Here is a 21,160-nt window from a genome sequence, read left to right on the forward strand (position 1 = left end):
AATAAAGTTAATTTTCTAAAAATAAGAAATATTTTGAATTAATTTTTTTTATGGTGACCATGACAAATAGTGGCAAAAGTTGATTTTTTTATTAAGGTTATCAAAATATGGAAAATAAAAATACAGTGAAATTCAAGGGATATAGTATATAGAGTAGGAAATTAATCGTTCTCTTTATTATTATTTATAAATTGAATACAAAAATGATTTTATGGTTATCAACAATCAACATGCCTGCTTTGTGAAAGGGACAATTTGGTCATTTAAAAAAATACAGCTAGAAGTTTTATATTTTTTTCTTTTTAATTTGTTTATATTTTTTCCGGTCTATTATATATTTGAAAATTACGGATTTTTTTAACTATAAATTACAAAATTTTACTAGTGTTATATAAAGTAGGACAGAGAAAGTAACACATATTATTTGAAATAACTAAAAAGTACTATAAATCACATTAATTAACAACTTAAAAATTTAAAAGACACTCAAAAAATTCGATTGACTCTCGAAATTCTATCAACACATAAATTGAGATAGAGAAAGAGTAACATATCTTATTTGAAAATAACGTAAAAAGTATTATAATTGATAATAATTAACAAGTTAAAATATTTAAAAGACACGAAAATTTTAATTGACTCTCAAAATTCTATCGGTGCCACATAAATTATGATATAAGAATAAACATATATTATCTGAAACTTATGTAAAGAATACTATAAATTATAATAATTAATAATTTAAAATATTTACAAATCATAAAATCAAATCAACATTCAAAATTTCATTTCTATCACATAAATTTAGACAAAATGAATGGAGTAACATATATTGGTTTTGTTCCGACACAGACTTCAATATCAAATTTAGAGAGACAAAAATATGAGTGAGATAATTTTTAAGTCACCTATGTGATATCTTTGAAATTAAAATATTAATTTTATATTTTTTTATTCAGTCTATTAAATGAATAAATTTTCAGATTTTTCTAGACGATAAAGTTAAAAGTATATTAAACGGCGAAAAGTATATAGTATATATTTTTTAATATTATTAATAATGACTATTTTAAATAAACGACAAACAACAAGATGTGTCTCCGCCTCTTTTATTCCACTGCCTCATGGATTTCTTCCCAAGAAATTGCTACCTTTTTTATTCATCAATCAAATCCACTTTTCTTTTTTTTAAATTCATGTAAAATAAAAAAATTATAGTTATTTTTTTAATTATGTAAAATTATTTAGATATATCGTTATCATCTTAAAGTTGAAAGTTGAAAGTTGAAAGTGAATGGTGCTTATATTTTAAACGTAATTCTCTCTTATTTATGTGACAACCTCAAACAGGTAGAGACGTAAAGTTATTATGGGCTTGGGTATATTTGAATATCATATGATAAAAAATATGTTATTTATATATGATAATTTTGTTTTTATATATATAGTATATGTTGAAGTCTCTTCGACTACAATATTAGTGTGAAAAATATTTTTATAGTTTCCTCCTTATCATTGAATCGTCAATCAATTTTATTGTGATTTTATAAATTAATATACATATATATTTATTTAATTTTTTAATACAAATATAAAATTTTATAAAAAATTATTGAGTTCGATCACACCTAACTCGGCCTCCAAATTGAAAGTACTTATTAAATTGCATGTCACTCTCGTTTAAATCATTTCGCATCTTTCAGGATAAATTGTGGTTCTCAAAAAATGTTAATGCTTTTTAAATGTCTGAAGTCTGAACAGTTTTATAATCATGAAATTCTATCATAAAAATAAAAATATAGAAGTTGAATTTCAAAATTAAGTTATTTTTAAAGGAAAAGCCAGAATATATTTCTCGGTATTTAAAGTTGATATATTTTTGTTATAAAAAGGACATATAAATATCCACTTTATAACTTTGATAACTTTTGAATCAAGAGGTTTCGAGTTCAAGTTTCTTTTACTCCCAATGTGATTTTTTTGGACGAATTTAAATTTAATTAGAGCTCCAATATAAATACTAGACATCAAATAAGGAAAAAAAACTATTGAAAATTAATACAGTAACTTTGATGAGAAAAAGAATTGTACTTCGTATTTCACACTTTGCCGGAAGACTACATTGTCTTTGTCGATGACTTGTTAAAATAAACTATATAGTATAATGACTTTTGATAACATTAGGAGTGGAAAATTAGAAGCTACAAAGAAATAGACTTCTGTCGATATTGAACCAAATAAACCAAATGAACTAGCTGTTTCTTGTTCTTGAAATATTTACCCTCTTTGGCTTTCTGAGCTGGTGAGTTTCATTCATAAAGATTATTTAAAAATTTTTTTTTTTGCTTGAAACCCAAAAAGCATCTATCTTTATGCATGACAAATTATTGAGTTATTTTTTTTGTGATGATGAGATTGGATTATTTGATTTTGCCTTTATGATTTGACTCTATAAAATTTAGAAAAAGGTATGAACTTTATGCCAAAGAGAGCTTTTGCTTCATAGCTGTTAAATTTTGCTAAAGTTGGTTCCTTTTTTGTGTATATATTTTCTCTACATGAATCTTTTGTTGTACAATGCTTCATCCTAGCAGCTGATAATTCTTTTTGGTTACTATGGTCTATGAGTGGTCTCTTTCTCCTTCATTACACACTTTTCATGTGGATTTCTTATCTTTTAGTTCTTTATCTTATTTGTTACTATGGTTCTTTTCCACCCTTTTTCTCTTTTGTTATGGAGGGCTAATATATTTTCTTGATGAATAAAGAATCATTTTTTTTTTTGGATGTTTGTGTGCAGGAAGTCAGGGAATGGAGATTCAGTGAATATAGAAACATAAAGGATGAATCTTGTATGGTTTAAGATGGATATTGGAAAAAATATGTCTTGGTTAACATCACTCTCTTGTTCTGCATCCACACTAGAATCTGATTCAGGAGTGGTTGAATGGCTAAGATTCATTTTCCTCTCTCCATGTCCTCAGAGGACTATGTTATCTTCCATTGATCTGTTGCTTTTGCTTATTTTCATGGTGTTTGCAGTACAGAAGTTGTACTCAAAGTGGAGGTCTAATGACCATCCTAATGACTCTGGCATTGACAAGCCTCTCATTGCACACAGCAGGGTTTCTGTAAGAACCAATCTTTGGTTCAAGTTGTCTTTGATTTTGTCAGCTATTTTAGCTATATGTTCTATAGTTTTATGCATTTTGGTTCTTGGGGGAAGTAACCGGTCGCCTTGGAAGATCATAGATGGAGTATATTGGTTGTTTCAAGCAATTACACATGTTGTGATAACTATACTAATAGCTCATGAGAAAAGATTTCGAGCTGTTTCACATCCAATGTCCCTGCGTGTGTTCTGGATTGTAAACTTTGTAGTTATGAGTTTGTTCTTTGGTTGTGGGGTTACAAGGTTAGTTTCATTTAAGGAAATTGATCCTAATTTAAGAATGGATGATATAAGTTCATTAGTTGCATTTCCTATTTCTGTTGTTCTTTTCATTGTTGCCATTAAAGGCTCGACCGGAGTTGCGGTAATTAGTGATTCTGAAACTCACATAGAGGATGAAACCAATGGGTATGATGAATCACTTGTGGATAAATCCAGTGTTACTGGTTTTGCTTCAGCCTCTCTATTATCAAAAACTTTTTGGCTTTGGATGAACCCTTTACTGCAGAAAGGTTACAAGTCACCTCTCAAGATTGATGAAATTCCTTCGCTTTCGCCACATCATAGAGCAGAAAAAATGTCTCTACTTTTCGAAAGGAATTGGCCTAAACCTGAAGAGAACTCGAAGCATCCTGTCCGAACAACATTGCTGCGTTGCTTCTGGAAGGAAGTTGCATTTACTGCCACCCTTGCAGTAATTAGGGTCTGTGTGATGTATGTAGGGCCAACACTCATAAATAGGTTTGTCGATTACACCGCAGGAAAGCGGACATCTCCTTATGAAGGATACTACCTCATAGGAACTCTCTTAATAGCCAAATTTGTGGAAGTTCTGACCTCTCATCAGTTCAACTTTCACTCCCAGAAGCTTGGAATGCTCATTCGATCCACACTTGTCACTTCTTTGTATAGGAAGGGGTTAAGGTTGTCATGCTCAGCTCGGCAGGCTCATGGTGTTGGACAGATTGTAAATTATATGGCTGTGGATGCTCAGCAGCTGTCTGACATGATGCTACAGTTACATTCCATTTGGCTCATGCCACTGCAAGTTTCTGTGGCTTTAGCCATCCTTTATACCAGCCTTGGTGCTTCAACTGTTGTAACACTAGCGGGACTTGCAGCAGTCATGGCATTTGTGGTGTTTGGAACTAAAAGAAACAATAGGTTTCAAAGTAACATCATGAAGAATCGTGATTCCAGAATGAAGGCAACAAATGAGATGCTTAATTATATGCGTGTTATAAAGTTCCAGGCATGGGAAGAACATTTTAACGAGAGAATTCAATCCTTCCGTGAATCGGAGTACACATGGTTGTCCAATTTCTTGTACTCAATAGCGGGTAATATTGTCGTCTTGTGGAGCGCGCCGCTTCTAGTGGCTACACTCACTTTTGGAAGTGCAATTTTGTTGGGAATTCCACTTGATGCAGGGACAGTGTTCACTGCAACTGCTCTCTTCAAGATGTTGCAAGAACCAATCAGGGCCTTCCCTCAATCCATGATCTCACTTTCACAAGCAATGATATCTCTTGAAAGATTGGACAAATATATGATCAGTAAGGAGTTAGTGGATAAATCAGTGGAAAGACTGGAAGGTTGTGGGAGTACAATTGCTATGAAGGTGAAAGATGGAACTTTTGGTTGGGATGATGATAACAGTGAAGAAGCTCTGAAAGATATAAATTTTGAGATCAGAAAGGGAGACCTTGCAGCTGTAGTAGGGACAGTTGGGTCGGGAAAGTCCTCCCTTCTCGCATCAGTACTTGGTGAGATGCACAAGTTATCGGGTCAGGTATGGATCTTATCCTCGTAGCTTATTCTTCTGTGTGATTGATTTATACAAATGTAAACAGGTTACCAATTACCTTTTGCTTCTTGTTGATAATCTGCATAGCCTCTATCGTGTTATTAAAAGATAATGTAGACAAATGTGTAGAGTGGAAGTCTTTTATGAAGAACAATTACAATCAAACTAGTACCTATCAAAATATATTTTTTCTTATAGGTTCACTGATGCGTTCTCATTGGTGTATCGTTTGATCTCCACTGAGTCAGGACTGTTACTGGCCAATCAGCATCAGACTAATGTGCTTCACTCCTTTTGCACCAAAGCATAATAGTCCTTGCTTCTAATGAACTTCAAACATGTAATGTGAACACCTAAAGCAAGATCTAAGAACCAAATATTATCATTTATGTCGCATTTGCTGATTTGTTACTTTCCACTTCATATTTTACATTTTTTGCTTGGTTGTCTATCTTCTGGATTAACAATCTTGAATGCAAGCACAGCCAATGCTGATCAATTAGTTTGTGTTGTCCTCTGTTTGTCCACTCTGCTGCCTCACTGAAACTATGCGGGAGATTCATACTTAATCTACAAGAACTAATTCTCCTATTTCTTAAATTATTGAGTGATATTATAAGAGAATAAATGCGTGAATATCTAATCATCTGCTAACTTGCTTTCGCGAACCCTTGTTCGACAGGTCACAGTTTGTGGTTCAACTGCCTATGTTGCACAAACATCATGGATTCAGAATGGCACGATAGAAGAAAATATCCTGTTTGGTATGCCCATGAACAAAGACAGGTACAAGGAAGTAATCCGGGTCTGTTGCTTGGAGAAGGACTTGGAAATGATGGAGTTTGGAGATCAGACTGAAATAGGAGAGCGCGGCATCAATCTCAGTGGTGGCCAGAAGCAGCGAATTCAGCTTGCAAGAGCTGTTTATCAGGACTGTGATATTTATTTACTTGATGATGTCTTCAGTGCAGTTGATGCTCACACTGGCTCTGAAATCTTCAAGGTTAGAACTCTTCAATGTCATACCTCTTGGCGATTTAACTTAAAATGGAAATTACACTGTTCCCTTCTGCTAATTATATGGGCTATCAGAGGAAAACAGAACTCTGCTATTTATGGATTTTGGATGACTAGTTTCCCCAGTAAACACATCTCATTTTTCTTGGAGGAAGATGTGAAAGTGGCAAGCTATAAGCCCAAAAAACACACCCGAAAAAGATTATTTTCAAGTTTGGCAGGCTTGATTCATGAACTCTTGCTACTTACTGTCCACATTATTTTAGGGACCAAAGAATACCGTCTCCTTCTATGTTACGCTTTAATATGTATCGAAGGAGGCAATATGATGATTCTTGTTATCTCTCCCCCTTTTGAAAATTCTTATTACTACATTCATTTTCCGTGAAATTGACAATTCATATAATGCTATATGTGAATACTTTGATTCTTTGAGTTGGTGTCTTATGTATTTTCAACCATCACACTTTGAAGCTCCGACTTATTTTCTCTTATAATGTCCATCTGAAAATTTCATGCTCTTTTGCAGGAATGTGTGAGGGGAATTCTTAAAGATAAAACCATTTTGCTTGTCACGCACCAAGTGGACTTCTTGCATAATGTTGACCTGATCCTTGTAAGTTTTGGAGTGTGGTTCTCGTCTTCCTAAACCTCTTCGGAACCAAGTGTCAAGAGTAGTGTTGTTTGGTTTCTATAAAACCTGAACTTTGTGAACTTTTTTTCTTGAAGGTCATGCGAGATGGGATGATTGTGCAATCTGGCAAGTATAATGAGATACTAGAAGCTGGCATGGATTTTAAAGCGCTAGTAGCTGCACATGAGACCTCTTTAGAACTTGTTGATGTGGAAACCAACAATGAGAGCACCGTTTCCCTCGAAGTATCAAAATCTTCTCGTGGATTATCTAAACACGGGGAAGAAAATGGAGAGGATAACTCTCAGCAGTCTACAGCTGATAGGGGTAACTCAAAACTTATAAAGGAAGAAGAAAGAGAAACTGGAAAAGTTAGTCTTGGGGTGTACAAGCAATATATTACTGAAGCTTTTGGATGGTGGGGTGTGGTGCTAGTTTTGTTGTTTTCTTTCTTGTGGCAAGGTTCTCTAATGGCAAGTGATTATTGGCTGGCATATGAAACTTCAGCAGATCGTGCCATGTCCTTCAATCCTTCTTTGTTCATTGAGATATATGGTATTATTGCACTTGTTTCTTCTTTGTTGATAGTGGCAAGGATGTATTTTGTGACACTCATGGGGCTTAAGACTGCCCAAATATTTTTCGGGAAGATTCTTCACAGCATACTGCATGCTCCTATGTCTTTTTTTGACACAACACCTTCTGGAAGAATTCTGAGTCGGGTAACTTTCTGAAAACGAGTTTGTGCATTTGCATGTAATTTTCAAAGTTTGTTGCTTAGATGATCAAATGAAGACAAGTATCCAGTGCATGTTTTACTGATATCATATTTTTATATAGAAATTTATTTACTGATGTCGAGATGTTTTGGTTATTTCTGCAGGCATCTAATGATCAGACCAACATTGATGTATTCCTCCCGTTTTTTATGAATCTCACTTTGGCCATGTTTGTCACCCTGCTTGGCATCATCATCATCACATGCCAATATTCTTGGCCAACCACACTACTTTTGATTCCTCTAGGTTGGCTAAATGTCTGGTACCGGGTACGAGCATTCCCTTTCTCTCTCTCTCTCTCTCACACACACAGTCTTGTCTTTTTTCTTGTTTGAACTCAAATCCAAATCCATTTCTTAACCTTCTTCTAAAGGCAATCAGTTCCTGAGCATTTTGCCTGAAAGGTAATGTTGATTAAAAGGGAAACTTCTTTATTTGTTCTGTCCAGCTAAAACTTTTTATTTCAAATGTGGTTAGCTATGTATTTCAGTAGTAATTTTTATTATTATTTGCAACTTTGATCAAAAGATGTGAGGCGTGCGTGCTGTTTCTTGACGACTAGATACTAAGCTCACATCTACATTGGTTGGACTATAATTTTCAACTTTTTATTCACAAGAAAAAGCTTTGGGCAGATAGACTATAGTCGAAATAACAGTAAATTCATTTCTGGTTTACAGGGATATTATCTTGCAACATCTCGTGAATTGACTCGGCTCGACTCAATTACAAAAGCACCTGTTATTCATCATTTCTCTGAAAGCATCTCAGGTGTTATGACTATACGTTGCTTTAGGAAGCAGGATATGTTTAGTCAAGAAAATGTTAACCGAGTGAACGCCAATCTGCGAATGGATTTCCACAACAATGGATCCAATGAGTGGTTGGGCTTCCGACTAGAACTGCTTGGAAGCTTGCTTCTCTGTGTTTCTGCAATGTTCATGATTGTCTTACCTAGCAGCATCATCAAGCCAGGTATGACACCCGTCCAATGGTCATTCATGGATTTTCAGGAATGCTAGTTTTGATAATCCTTTTCTATTTAGATCTACCTCCTATAACGAAAAAGGAAATGAGTATGAGTAAAGAGAATACACGTTCAGCATAGTCTTTCTATGAATAATTTGCTTGCTATCTACTTGTTTCAAGTCAAAATCCTACTTCTACCTCCGGGCATTTCATTTTTTTTTGTATCCTATCCTAATTGACAATCAGATTTTGTCAGCAAAAGTTACACGTACCTCCTTCACCTCACCTATAAATATAGAAAAAGTTCACTGTTACCCAATCTATGGGAATCACTTATCTTGAAGAACCATATCTAGAGATCTTTTCCTTCTTGTGTGAAGTAATGCATATACATTAAGAGAACGCGGAGTTGCTGAATGAAATATAGTAGATAAATCCAAGTGATGTACCTTTAACTAATTCTATGGTGAGACTGAATATAGTGGTCATAGAATTTTTTTCTATCTTAGCGATCAGGATAATCCATACAAATGGACAAACATTTAGTCATGCCTTCATCTGTACTACAAAAAGTCAAAAATTATCAACCAAGAGTACAAGAAACTTCTAATTTGGACAAGGAAGGCCAGTGGACCAACATGATTCTAGCTTCATCTATTCTTTCCTTCAGTTTTTCGTTGTACTTATCTCCGTGTTTTACCTGGAGCTGAAGTAAACTAATATTTTTCTTTTTCTTTTTGCAGAGAATGTTGGCTTATCGTTATCATATGGTTTGTCCCTTAACAGTGTGCTATTCTGGTCCGTCTTTGTGAGTTGCTTTGTGGAAAACAAAATGGTTTCTGTTGAAAGATTAAAACAGTTCTCATGCATACCATCAGAAGCTGAGTGGCAAAAAAAGGATTTTGTCCCACCTTCAGATTGGCCGAGCCATGGCAATGTTGAGCTTGAAGACTTACAAGTAATAATTCCAACTGATATTCACTAGCCTACAGATTCTTAAATTTTAAATATGTTACATTGAATCTCTGTATTGTTTATTCTACTGGTGAACAGGTTAGATACCGTCCAAACACTCCTCTAGTGCTTAAAGGAATTACTCTCAACATTAGAGGGGGAGAGAAGATCGGTGTTGTTGGTCGTACTGGAGGTGGAAAATCAACACTAATTCAAGTTTTCTTCCGTTTGGTGGAGCCTGCAGCTGGAAGAATAGTCATTGACGGCATTGACATATCCAGGCTCGGGCTTCATGATCTTAGATCTCGCTTCGGAATCATTCCCCAAGAACCAGTTCTTTTTGAAGGAACTGTGAGAAGCAACATTGACCCCATTGGACAATATTCAGATGATGAAATTTGGAAGGTAATTTAACTTGCTGAGCGAAATAGTTTACGAACTACCTCAAATGATAACGTAAAATTAGCCAAAGCATGTCTAGACTGCTGAGATTTTGGATTATAATTCTGTAAGAGCAACATACTAGTTGTTAATGAAAAAAAAGCAAATACTCCCATACATTGTTTTGTTATCTTCGAGGAATTCCTCTAACATGAAATCTTGTTCATTGTAGAGCCTCGATCGCTGCCAACTGAAAGATGTGGTGTCTTCAAAACCCGAAAAGCTTGACTCACCAGGTAACTTTTCCTCCTCTATGTCATCGTTGTGATTCTCTGCTGAATTATGCAACCAACTTTGATGCTCATTGAATATATGTATACTGATAAGTGAATACTGTTATTGGGAAATTATAGTTGTTGATAATGGAGATAACTGGAGTGTCGGGCAGAGGCAGCTTCTTTGCTTAGGAAGAGTGATGCTAAAACGCAGCAGACTTCTATTTATGGACGAGGCAACCGCCTCTGTTGATTCACAGACAGATGCTGTGATTCAGAAAATCATCCGCGAGGATTTCAACGCCTGTACTATAATCAGCATTGCCCACAGAATACCAACAGTCATGGACTGTGATAGAGTTCTTGTTGTAGATGCAGGTTCGGATTTCTCTCCTCTTACTTTGTACCGTATTTTGAATCTGGTAAATGATTATTTTATCTTTATGTGATGAACATTTCAAATATAGCATAGTCAGTAAGTTCTTGGCCTATTTGGTTTGAGCTTTTCCTTTGCCTAATTTTGTGAGTTTCATACAACATCAAGCTAGAGGCTTATGGTACACTGCCTAGTTCTTTTTTCCCCGTAAGTAGCATTTTACGCTGATTGTCTCCTTCATGCCCCCAATCCCCGACCTCCTTTCCCCGCACTATCTTCATTCCACCGTATTTTACTTACTTACCAAACACTAGAAAATAAGAAAACTACGCACACACACCCTTAGGGGGCCGTTTGGTAGCTAGTTTGGAGCGAGTTATGCAGATACTAAATCCTACATAAGTAATAGCATGTTTTATGGCTGGTTAGGAAGTAAGTTATTCATACATAAAATTAATATGGTGTTTGGTTTGCAATATACAAACCAACATAACTAATATCTGCGTAAAATAATACATAGATTCCCTCATAACTAATCCCTGTATTGTTAATACCTACATTACTCTTAACAAGCTATCAAAACGACCCCTTGATGTAGTAATTTAACCTACTATAGCCGGTTATCTGTCTTTTTTTTTTTCAGCGTTGTCTGTGTATAGAACTTAAACTCTTTTCTTAACCCCAAACATCTTATTTTCATGCAGGAATAGCAAAAGAGTTTGACAAACCATCTCATTTACTGGAAAGGCCTTCACTTTTTGGGGCTTTGGTTCAAGAATATGCCAACAGATCATCTGAGCTCTAACCACACACCATTTTGGCTTTTCTTGGTGTTTTGCTGTAGTTTGCAAAATACCTATCCAAATATTTACATTAGATTCCCAAATAGTATCATCTCCTACTAGTCTATTTAGTATATTTTGTTGAGTTGTAACAATATTGACATTAAAACTATTGTAGTTGCTGTTTCCATTAATAAAAAACAACTAGGTTATTTTATGTAGGCTGATTTTTCATCTTCCAATCCGCAAACTGTTAGAGTTGAAGATGGAGTTGTGTGTGGTTATACTTTTGCAAAGAATATTTGAAATAATGTTTTTGTTTGAATGTATCTAAATATAACTTCAAAAGTGAAAAGTGAATTGAAACACAGGTTATAAGCGTTCAAATTTTGGAGAAGTTTTTATGCGTGTTTTTAGCGTCAGTTACGTAAATAAATTGATCATAAAGTATGCTATTTTTTTTTATTATACTCATTAGTCTCAACAAGGCGTAAACCTCAACAACTCCTTGTCCTTTCCATCCGGAGGTGGCGTTGATCCAGCTAACGAGCAACTGCTTCGTCTTTACCCACTTAGTGTACTTAGGATTTAAGGACTTCTTTTCATCGTGAATTGGTTGGGCTGAAGTGAGAGAGAGCTTCTCGGTAGACGTAATCAAGCTAAGAGCTAGAAAGTTGCAATTCAGTTAAAAGCTAGTAGCACGATAGCTGTGCTGGCGCATGCGGCAGCGCCTCTGGAGCCAGTAGGTTTTGAATGACCTCCCTCTCCCTGTAGGTCGAGCTTAGTTTCAATTAAGGTCAAAATGTATAATTAAAGGAGGTGGTATATTGTGTATGGTTAACTTATCTGTGTTATATAAAAACACTTTATAAGTTCAAATGCTCAATTAAAAGTTAAAACATACTACATTTGAGTAAAAGCCCTTAACATGAATAATCGATCCTTGACCCCTCTTATGAGATACCACCTAATGCACCAATTCAACCATCTTTACGAGTGTAAAATAAAAGAGTCAATGATAAAAAAAAAACACTTAAAATATTTAGGTTTTTTCGAGTTTCATACCTGAACAATCAAGTGTGTGAATTTCCTATCTAAACTATCACCAACTATTTACCAAAATACACCAAACTATCGTTATTCTTTTTTCTCCTTGAAAATATCACCTTCATTCAGATAGATTTAAATAATTATACTAATTCAAAAAAGAAATTCACGCACGTGATAGTTAAAAGTATGAAACTCGAAAACCCCCCGAAAAAAGGTCATTACCCTCCCTTTTATATTTATTCTGAAATTTTATAAATTAGAGTTGTCCAGACTATCAAAAGGGTTTATCAAAGCACAATCCCTTTAAACCCTAGCCCCTCTTTTTCACAGAGATGGGTGGTTCACGGCGAAAGTACAAGAGATCAAGGACAAAAGTGAGAGTTGGTCTGCCGAAGAAGAACCCTAATGTGTTCAAACCGGCGTTTTCTCTTCCACCGAAGCTCCGGTCACTGGTCAACTCTCATTGGGATGATAAAGGCAGCGTAATCGACAATTACAAGTCATTCGGCGTCGTTTCGAACCCTAATTTGCTTGGTGTTCGTTGCCGGACCTCTCATATGATTGAGACTGACTCTCTTCAAGTTCCGCCGCCGAAGAAGCTGCCACCTACCTCTGATGATGATGATGATGCCGATGCGTTTGAGGATCTGGATGATTCTGGCAGTGAGGTTGAGGAAGACGGTGAGTCCGTTTTACAGTACTTTTAGTTGCTGTTTACGGTAGGAATTCAATTGTTTTAATTAACTGTGCCGACTCAATCTCAGACTTTATACCTGTTTTACTCCATTTTTTATTAATATTATTGCTAAAAATTTAGTCTTTCGGGAAATTGAGGGTTCACTATAACTAGAGGCTCTTAACACTGACCTAATGTAAGTGTAACGATACAACAACAACAACATACCTAGTGTAATCCTACTAAGTGGGGGTGTGGGGAGGGTAGAGTGTACACGGACCTTACCAGTTAGTAGTACCTCGAGGAGGTGGAGAGGCTGTTTCCGAAAGATGTAAGCTTAACGATAATTAAGCATTAATTCCTGCTGGTTGGTGTTGCAATTTTGTTTACACCAGAAAAGTTGTGCTGAGCTAAAAGTTCTATGATGTAGCTTGATTATGATTAGACTGGGTTATTGCTATAATGCTAATGTTGTTTGATATATTAAATGCATAGATTTGAGACTGTTTATTGAGTATGAAGAGCACTGACAAGATATACTATCTGGGTACTGAGATAAATATCTTTAGCTTGGTTGTTGAGTTCGTTGGAGCGTTTCTGAGCTGTGGGTTACCATAGTGGCTGGGTTTATTAGATTATGAAAGCATATGTTTTGTATTTTTTTTGCTTCAACTTCATAACTTGTGTCACCAGAAAGAAAAATACTACTATAATGAAGGGGAGTGCTTTCCTTCTACTAAAGAAAATACCTTTAGGTTGTTTTTTCCTGCTCTCTTTGAAAGAAGTCACTTTGCTATGGAACCTTTACATTGTATCTGGAATGGTATCAAGTGATAGTGGGAACTTCAATTGGAAACCAAAAGCACTATGCACAACTTTTACGTCATGGAGAAGAAGCTTCCAATTAAGTTAGTAAGGAGTTAATCTATGGAGAAACGGGAGCGAGAGGGGTTGCTAGAGGCTGCACATTAAAATGCCATTTAAATAGTCTTTTAGGATGAATAACAAATTACTTTTGCAGAATTAAGATAATGTTTGGATTCCTGTTTTGCTCTTCCAACTGCATACAGGCATGATGAATGATATAGTTGGTGAAGCATTACCTATTTTTTTTTTTTTTTTGATAACCGAGAAATCCGTCTGTGACCTGCCCTTTGGAAGCATTACCTATTATATTTATTATATAGCTGTTATATATATATTATATAGCTGTGAAGATGATCGAGTCTGATCCTTGTGTTTCTGTTTTATCATATGTGATATTTTGATTCTTGAAATCTAGATCTTAAGTCGGCACTTGGGAAGAAACGAAGGGATGGAAAAAGTGCCCCTCTGCAACCACTGACTACCATACAACGAGTTTACATTAGCAGGCTTGTGGAGGAATATGGAGATGATTATCAGGTAATAATGGGAGATTTATAAAATCATTTAGCATGTATTTGCTCTGTTGTTTTCTCACTGGAGACTGTTTTCCCCCTCTTTGCAGAGCATGTTCATGGACACAAAACTTAATAAGATGCAGCATTCTGTAGCAACATTAGAAAAACTCTGCAAAAGATATCACATGTACAAGGATAAAAATCCATTACTTGTTGGCACTTGAAGACAATCCAGGATAAATTCACATGACAATATGATATTAGCTATAAGATCTAAGACTCGGTAGGGTCACACATTCATCAGGGCTGATCTGATGGCTTTCCTTTTTCTTTTCTCTTCGCTTTTTGATTTATAAGTTTTGAATGGAAGACCTGGCGGTTGGTGTGCTTTGTTAGCCAATCTTTGCACATCAGAGTTCTTGTATTAGACTGCATTTACAGAAGTGACGGAAATGAAGTGAGCTCCCCCGATGCAGTATTTAGCTTATTTTCCCTTTCTGCGGTTGAATCTTGTGGTTTCATTGTAAAATGAGATAGAAATCGGATGGTGGCTGTGTATTATTTATAACATTACTCTCTTTTTCACCACATTTATTGAGGGAAGTTAATAGTTAATTAGTATATCTTAATTTTTTAAAATGACAATTATTTTTTATTGTTTATTTTTAATAAGCACGATGACTGGAACGAACTGGAAAAAGTAGGAGCCTCTACAAGTTTTATGAGTTCCTTTGCACTGCACAATAATTGTTCATTCTTTTCAAGTGTGATTTTTTATGTTATTTATAGCTGTGCGCTCATGACGAAGGGCACTACATGTTTTTTTAAAATTGTACTACATGTATTTTTATGATTGCTTTAATCTTTTTGACATGTTTAGAAGGAGATATCTAACAATTCAACTATAACTTCTGAAGATAAAATCATGTCACTTGAAATTTCGAAAAGGTTAAATCCTATCTTTCAAATTTTGGCTTTAAGCAGAACTATACCGTGCTGCACTATGCTCATTTTGCAAGTGAAAGTAATATGATTGAGTTGATCAACATGGTACAACTATGTTGGTTGTTAAGGGGTTGGAGTCGGATTTGGACTAGGCTATGTAAGTGTAGTAGTAACACCTCTGCCCTTGTAATTACCAAGCCTAGTTCTAGTCTGACTCTAACTCCTTAACAGCCAATACTATTGTACTTGATCAACTCGATGCTTATCTTTAGCTTAGTCCTTATCTTCAACAATTTCTTCTCTGCTCCAACTTAAAATGGAGTTATAAATGCTCAATATTTATTCTTAACCACCAAGGGATATTATGAAAATATAATCTTGTCATCCGTAATTAAAGTTTCATATTCAGAGAGAGTGAAAAAGTTCTTAATAAGAAGCGATTGATGTTGAAGAATCAACGAGTGAGCTAATAGTAAAGGTCCAAAGCAGGAGCATTAAGGTGGGCAATGGCCGCTTCCTGCCTTGCTGGTGGAATTTAGCAATTTACCGAAAATCGACACCACCCCCAAGCAAGAGTTGTGCTCTCGCAGAAAAGAGGAAATTGAGAGGAAAAAAAAAGAGAAGAATTTATAAAAGGTATGGAGATCCGAGCTCTAAAATATGTCATAAACATTTACGTGACTATGATATCATTAATGGTAAGTTGAATATTTTAAAGCTAAATTATTACTGAATAGAAATGTTGAAATTCTTTTTTAAACGAAAAAAAGAAGAAAAGAATATTAGATAAATTGATAGGGAGGAGTAATTGGAGAGTTTGAGTTCCACAACAAATGTTCTAATAAAATTAAGGCTTAAGTTACTTAATAACCCTACCAGCTCAGCAACCTGGAGTGCTTCAACTCAAAAACACGAAATGTGACAAAATTATGCAGTTATTTACAGATTCTAGCACTTTTTCAGAGCATGAACAGTAGAACCATAAAGAAATGTAAGAAAAAAATCTATGTTCTTCTCGAATTCCTCAAAAAGGGAACCACACTCATTTCGGATCCTCCATAAATATTGCTCTAAAAATGCAATATTTTTGGAGGATCCGAAATGGGTACAACAACATTTTGAAGGATCCTAGCAACATAAAAGAAAATGCAGGAGAAATAAATGCTACTCTTAATTCTAGAGTCACCATGAGACTAATATTATCGTTCAGACGCCCATAAATGCCCGACACAGAGATTCCCAATGCTCCTTAGCAAGCCGAAGTCTCTCTACTCTCTCGGTCTGAAGGCGCTCTTTCCAATACTCGGGGCAACTGTTCAAAAATGTGGAAGTGAATTAGAACTAACAGAAGCAACAAGAGCGGAAAACGTATAAACTACTCTGGAGTTGATAGACCTAATCTGACAACACATTACGGAAGAAAGAATACCTTCTACTCAGTAGAATGTTAAGCTCTTCCAGATGCACAGCACTTTCATACACTCCTTCCTGAATCACACAACAAAAAAATATGAGATGAAGGTTATATAATACTAGCACAAGTAAATCACAATTGCAGAAGAATAGCCTTTGCAGAGAAGCTAGAAAACAAAGAGATCAACCATAACCAAACAGATACTATTGAATGTTAATTTCTTTCCAACTTATGTTGATCACTAAAATAATGTTCCAAAATTTCTTAAGAACAGTATTCTTTGCAAGCAGGCACATCTTCGTATTCCTCATGAGTTAAAAAACATGTTAACTTTTACTTGTTTCAGTGACTGGGGCGGGAAATCTGCTATATATTGTTAAAAGAGGAAACAATTCCAGAGGAATAGTTTGATTTAAGTAACTTGTTCTTGTTTATCCTCTCTGACGTGAAATATCACTCAGAAAACTTGTGCTCCTAACATATTATTCACAAGTATAAAACTATGCTAAATGTTCAAGCCACTGATTAAATACCAAAAGTTTAGCTAACCTCTCGGCAGAGAGGGCATTTTTCCTTGTGATTTGCCGCTTGCAGTCCATCAACTATGGTCACTGATGCAACTTTGCAAGCACAGATATAGCAGAAGATATGACCACAAGTGAGAGATACTGGGTCAAACACGGTATCCTGCATAAACAGATGTATTTACAGCACTGTTAATCTCCACTTTATATATCCAGCATGCTAAATGGATGATAAATGATAAATTGATTACAGACTAGAGAAGAACCATTTGTCACTGTCGCTAAGAACCAGCTAACACAAAATAACAGAATTTCACACTATATTGACAGCATATGCAAAGGTTTCGATTCAATAAATTTGAAGTCTGATGATTTCATATGCAAAGGTTTCTAATCGTTAAGCAACAGTAAGATAATTTCTCTTTATTAAAGCAAAAGAGACGTGTCTTAAACCACACAGACAATCAAGTTAGCCTTCTACAGTATTGTGTTCAAGCCAAATTTTGAATGTGATACTCAATTTATAGGGATTTTTTTTCCCGGTGCTGGTGATGGGAGTAATACTTGGCTGATAACATTAAAGACAAGATATGGAAAAAGAGAGAGCACGTACCAAGCAAATAGAACAGGTCAAATCAATATCAAGCTTGATAGAATCAAAGAGCTCACAAGTGAGGGATGGTTTCCCTTCATTGAATACCAGGAAGCAACCATCAAAAAGTGCAAGAGCCTTCCCATTTTTGGCCTTATTTTCTCTCAAATTGATGTGAAAAGCCATAAGTTCAGACAGCCAGGGGGACTGAAGGATCTCAACGTGCATCCTTTGAGCTTGTGACTTGAATGCCTGGCCTTGCTTAGAATAGTGAATCTACAGATAGACAGGAGTAGTTAATAAAGGAAGCAAAACTCAGTTAATATGTTGAATTAATTGTCCAAAAGGGAAATACCTTGTCATATTTCTTAAGTATCTTACGCACGGCAATTGCGTTGATTATAGCATAGGTGACTAGATCTTTTCCTTCTTGAACTAAAGTAATATGGTTTCCTTGAATTTTTTCTTTGAGCAAGATAAGATATTTGCGGAAACCCGATGAGAGATGCAGTTCAAGCAATTTCTGCGCACGTTTATTGAAGCTGCCAACCACTTCAGACATCTCCTTAAGGAGAGATGGAAAAAAACTTCCATCACAAACTACATAAGACAGGAAAATTTATTAGAACCTTGTAGTGATGACTGATATGAGATATATTAACAAAAATAAAGACAAAATTGTAGATTTTACAAGCTTTAACATTGTTCTGGTGCATAAATTGTCAAAAAACTTCAGAAGCTTGGGAATATCTTTGCTTCTTTTTCACCAAAATCAAGCTACACTGTATTGAGTTAATCTGAATGTCGTTCTACTGCAACTATTATCAAAAACACAAAAGATAGCAAATTCATTTACCCCTTTTTTTGGGTTGCCAACTTTAAGCTACCACATACAAAATCATTTGAACATGCAACAATAGATGAAACTAAAACAACGAAGGTACTCATCAGAGATGAATCAATTTTATCTCAACATATAAACATGTATAAGCAAACAAAAAATTTATGCACTTACCAGTTTTAAAGTTGTCTTAATGCATGTATTGTCAAAAATCTCAAAAAAGGGGCAAATTAATTTACTTTTTTCTTTTACACCAAATTTAAGCTATTCTTTTTTCCAGTTTGTGCGCCACTAATTCCATGGAATACCTTCCACCCCACCCACCACAAATAGCAAGTAGCTCTAGTATTTCGTCTATGCTGGGATTTGAACCCGAGACCTAGTAATTCTTAACCAAATTTAACCACTTTGCCAGACTAATTCACAGGATAGCTGCCACCTCCCACCAAATAGATGTACCAGAAAATTCTGTCCATCAAAACTAGGGAGAAATCAGCTACTCCACTGTGATTTAAACCTAAGAACTCGTGATTCTTAATCAAATTTAAGCTACTCTATACAAAATCATTCGAAATCAACCACAGATTTACATAAATTTAATCAATCACATAACTCAACATAAATTTAATCAATCACAGTATAATTCAACATAATTTTAATCAATCACAGTATAATTCAACAGATCAAACAAACCAGAGCATTGATGCTGTGAACAACTGGAGCTATCATGAACATTATTGTTATCTGCAGACAGACCAACAACGCTTCGTGATTGATGACATTTTCGACATTTCTTCAAAATTTTCTTCAATTTCTTCAAACCTACACGCGGCAACTTCTTATTCTGGCATTGCCCTTCCATATACTCCTCATATTTCTTGCAAAACTTCATTTCCAAAATTCAAAAATTGTTCCAAATCTGAGAATTTTCCAAAAAAAGTGCGAGCACTTAATAGTGAAAAAAAATACTGAAAAATCTCCGTTTGTTTTTCCTCCCTGTTTATCTACCTGTACCCTTTAATGGCGGAAACACGGACTGTATCTGTATCCTTTAATGGCGGAAACAGGGACACATGACATTTGTGATGATCACAAATTAATTAAATTGGATGGAAAAAGAGAAAAGATTTTCGAAAGTGTGAAAAAGCTGTTAAACATTGCGGTATTTATGTAAGGGAGGTGGAACTTGTGGGCTTTTCAAGGTGGAGTTTCGATTTAAATTCGATATGATATTATAAAGGCAATTTGCCAAAATAAGTATAAGTATTTAATTATTAATTTAACAAAGTCAAATAAGTTTGTTTGGATTATCTGAATTGAAGTAGTTTTGAAGTATAAGTAATGAAAATTAGTACTTTTTAAGTGTTGGAGTTGATTTTTATAAATAGGTGTTTGATCATATTTTATTATGAAATTCATGGTCAAATATTATGAGTATGTTTGAATTCTCTGAATTAAAAGTAGCTTTAAAGTATAAGGAATGAAAAAGTATTTTTGGGCTATATTTTAATTTAATTTTTGTATTTGTGAAATTTATTGGGGGCATTTATAATAAAATTTACAAGAAAAATAGTGAAAAACAAATTTGACCACCAAAATAATAAATCTAAATCAGTCATTGAATTAAAGAAGTAAAAAACAATATGTGTGAGAATGATCAAATATATCCTTGCATGAATTATAATTTTTCAGTTAGAGAAAAATGATATATGTAAGCTATTTATAATAATAGATGTATATATAAGTCATTTTTATAACGACTAACAAGAGGTATATACTATATATAAGTCACTTTTATAACGAAGGATATATCAACTCTAAATAATGAAGTTAATGATTATATCAAACTCTTTTCCCAATTAAAAAAAAGAAAAAAAGTACTAAAATAGGAAATATGTCATTTTAAAAAAAAATTGATTTGAAAGAAATGAGTATCACCTTAATTGAGCTGGGGGATTAGTTTTTAACATTGTGCACCAAACAATCAATAAAAATAGTTTTTAAATAATAATTAGTTTTAGTGTAACTAATTCTAATTTCTACATTAGTACTAACTTTGTAGTTATCTCATAAAGTTTAAAAAGTCGGTTATTGTCCAAATACTTTCTTTTGGATGGTGACAGTGTCAAAATTATATAAAATATTACCTCTCTATTTGAAGGCTAATTCAAGATTAGGGGTCAATTAGTAGTACTTGATATAGTATATAGTACGATTAAAGAAAAAGTACTTGATATTAGTACAATGAAGGGTCGATTATATTTCATAATATGAACTCAAAAACGTAAAATTTAGATTCAATTTTTTGTGAGATAAAAAGAATGTTAATTGTGTGAGAAATGTGATAATTTTTTTGTATCATTAATTGTTTATAACATGTTTGGTCATTTATTTGGAAGTCAAAAGTGCATTTTTCCCCTTCAAAAAGAAAATCGAGTTGTTTGACAAAATAATTAGGAAAAAAATTAAAATGTTTTAAGCTATATATATATTGTTTTCAAAAGAAGAATACTTGACTCTTTCTCATAAGCATTTTTGGAATATTAGTCAAGTACAGTTCTAATATTGACAAAAATGTTTGTCAAATTAA

General features: G+C 34.4%; 3 protein-coding genes across 3 annotated transcripts; 2 read left to right on the plus strand and 1 right to left on the minus strand.

The window, feature by feature from the left end:
• Positions 1–2,800: 2,800 nt before the first annotated feature.
• LOC125808205 (ABC transporter C family member 4) lies at positions 2,801–11,367 on the plus strand. The gene is made up of 11 exons (XM_049487926.1): positions 2,801–4,964; positions 5,662–5,982; positions 6,526–6,612; positions 6,726–7,352; positions 7,514–7,678; positions 8,090–8,384; positions 9,122–9,336; positions 9,432–9,737; positions 9,946–10,009; positions 10,127–10,366; positions 11,069–11,367. Exons 1-11 carry the CDS (start codon positions 2,844–2,846, stop codon positions 11,167–11,169), a joined length of 4,542 nt encoding a protein of 1,513 aa, XP_049343883.1. The 5' UTR covers positions 2,801–2,843; the 3' UTR covers positions 11,170–11,367.
• A 1,087-nt stretch (positions 11,368–12,454) lies between these two features.
• Positions 12,455–14,875, plus strand: LOC125808221 (uncharacterized). Its single transcript, XM_049487945.1, has 3 exons — positions 12,455–12,877; positions 14,155–14,276; positions 14,362–14,875. The coding sequence occupies exons 1-3, from the start codon at positions 12,529–12,531 to the stop codon at positions 14,476–14,478; spliced, it is 588 nt and encodes a 195-aa protein (XP_049343902.1). The 5' UTR covers positions 12,455–12,528; the 3' UTR covers positions 14,479–14,875.
• Positions 14,876–16,058: 1,183 nt separating this feature from the next.
• Positions 16,059–19,693, minus strand: LOC125808216 (probable E3 ubiquitin-protein ligase BAH1-like 1). The gene is made up of 6 exons (XM_049487939.1): positions 19,264–19,693; positions 18,085–18,329; positions 17,751–18,005; positions 17,163–17,300; positions 16,629–16,687; positions 16,059–16,511 (listed from the first exon to the last, which is right to left on the minus strand). Exons 1-6 carry the CDS (start codon positions 19,460–19,462, stop codon positions 16,406–16,408), a joined length of 1,002 nt encoding a protein of 333 aa, XP_049343896.1. The 5' UTR covers positions 19,463–19,693; the 3' UTR covers positions 16,059–16,405.
• Positions 19,694–21,160: the final 1,467 nt, after the last annotated feature.

The sequence above is a fragment of the Solanum verrucosum genome, unplaced genomic scaffold (assembly GCF_900185275.1).
Source record: "Solanum verrucosum unplaced genomic scaffold, falcon-dt-bn FXZP01000234.1, whole genome shotgun sequence".
Lineage (NCBI taxonomy): Eukaryota > Viridiplantae > Streptophyta > Magnoliopsida > Solanales > Solanaceae > Solanum > Solanum verrucosum.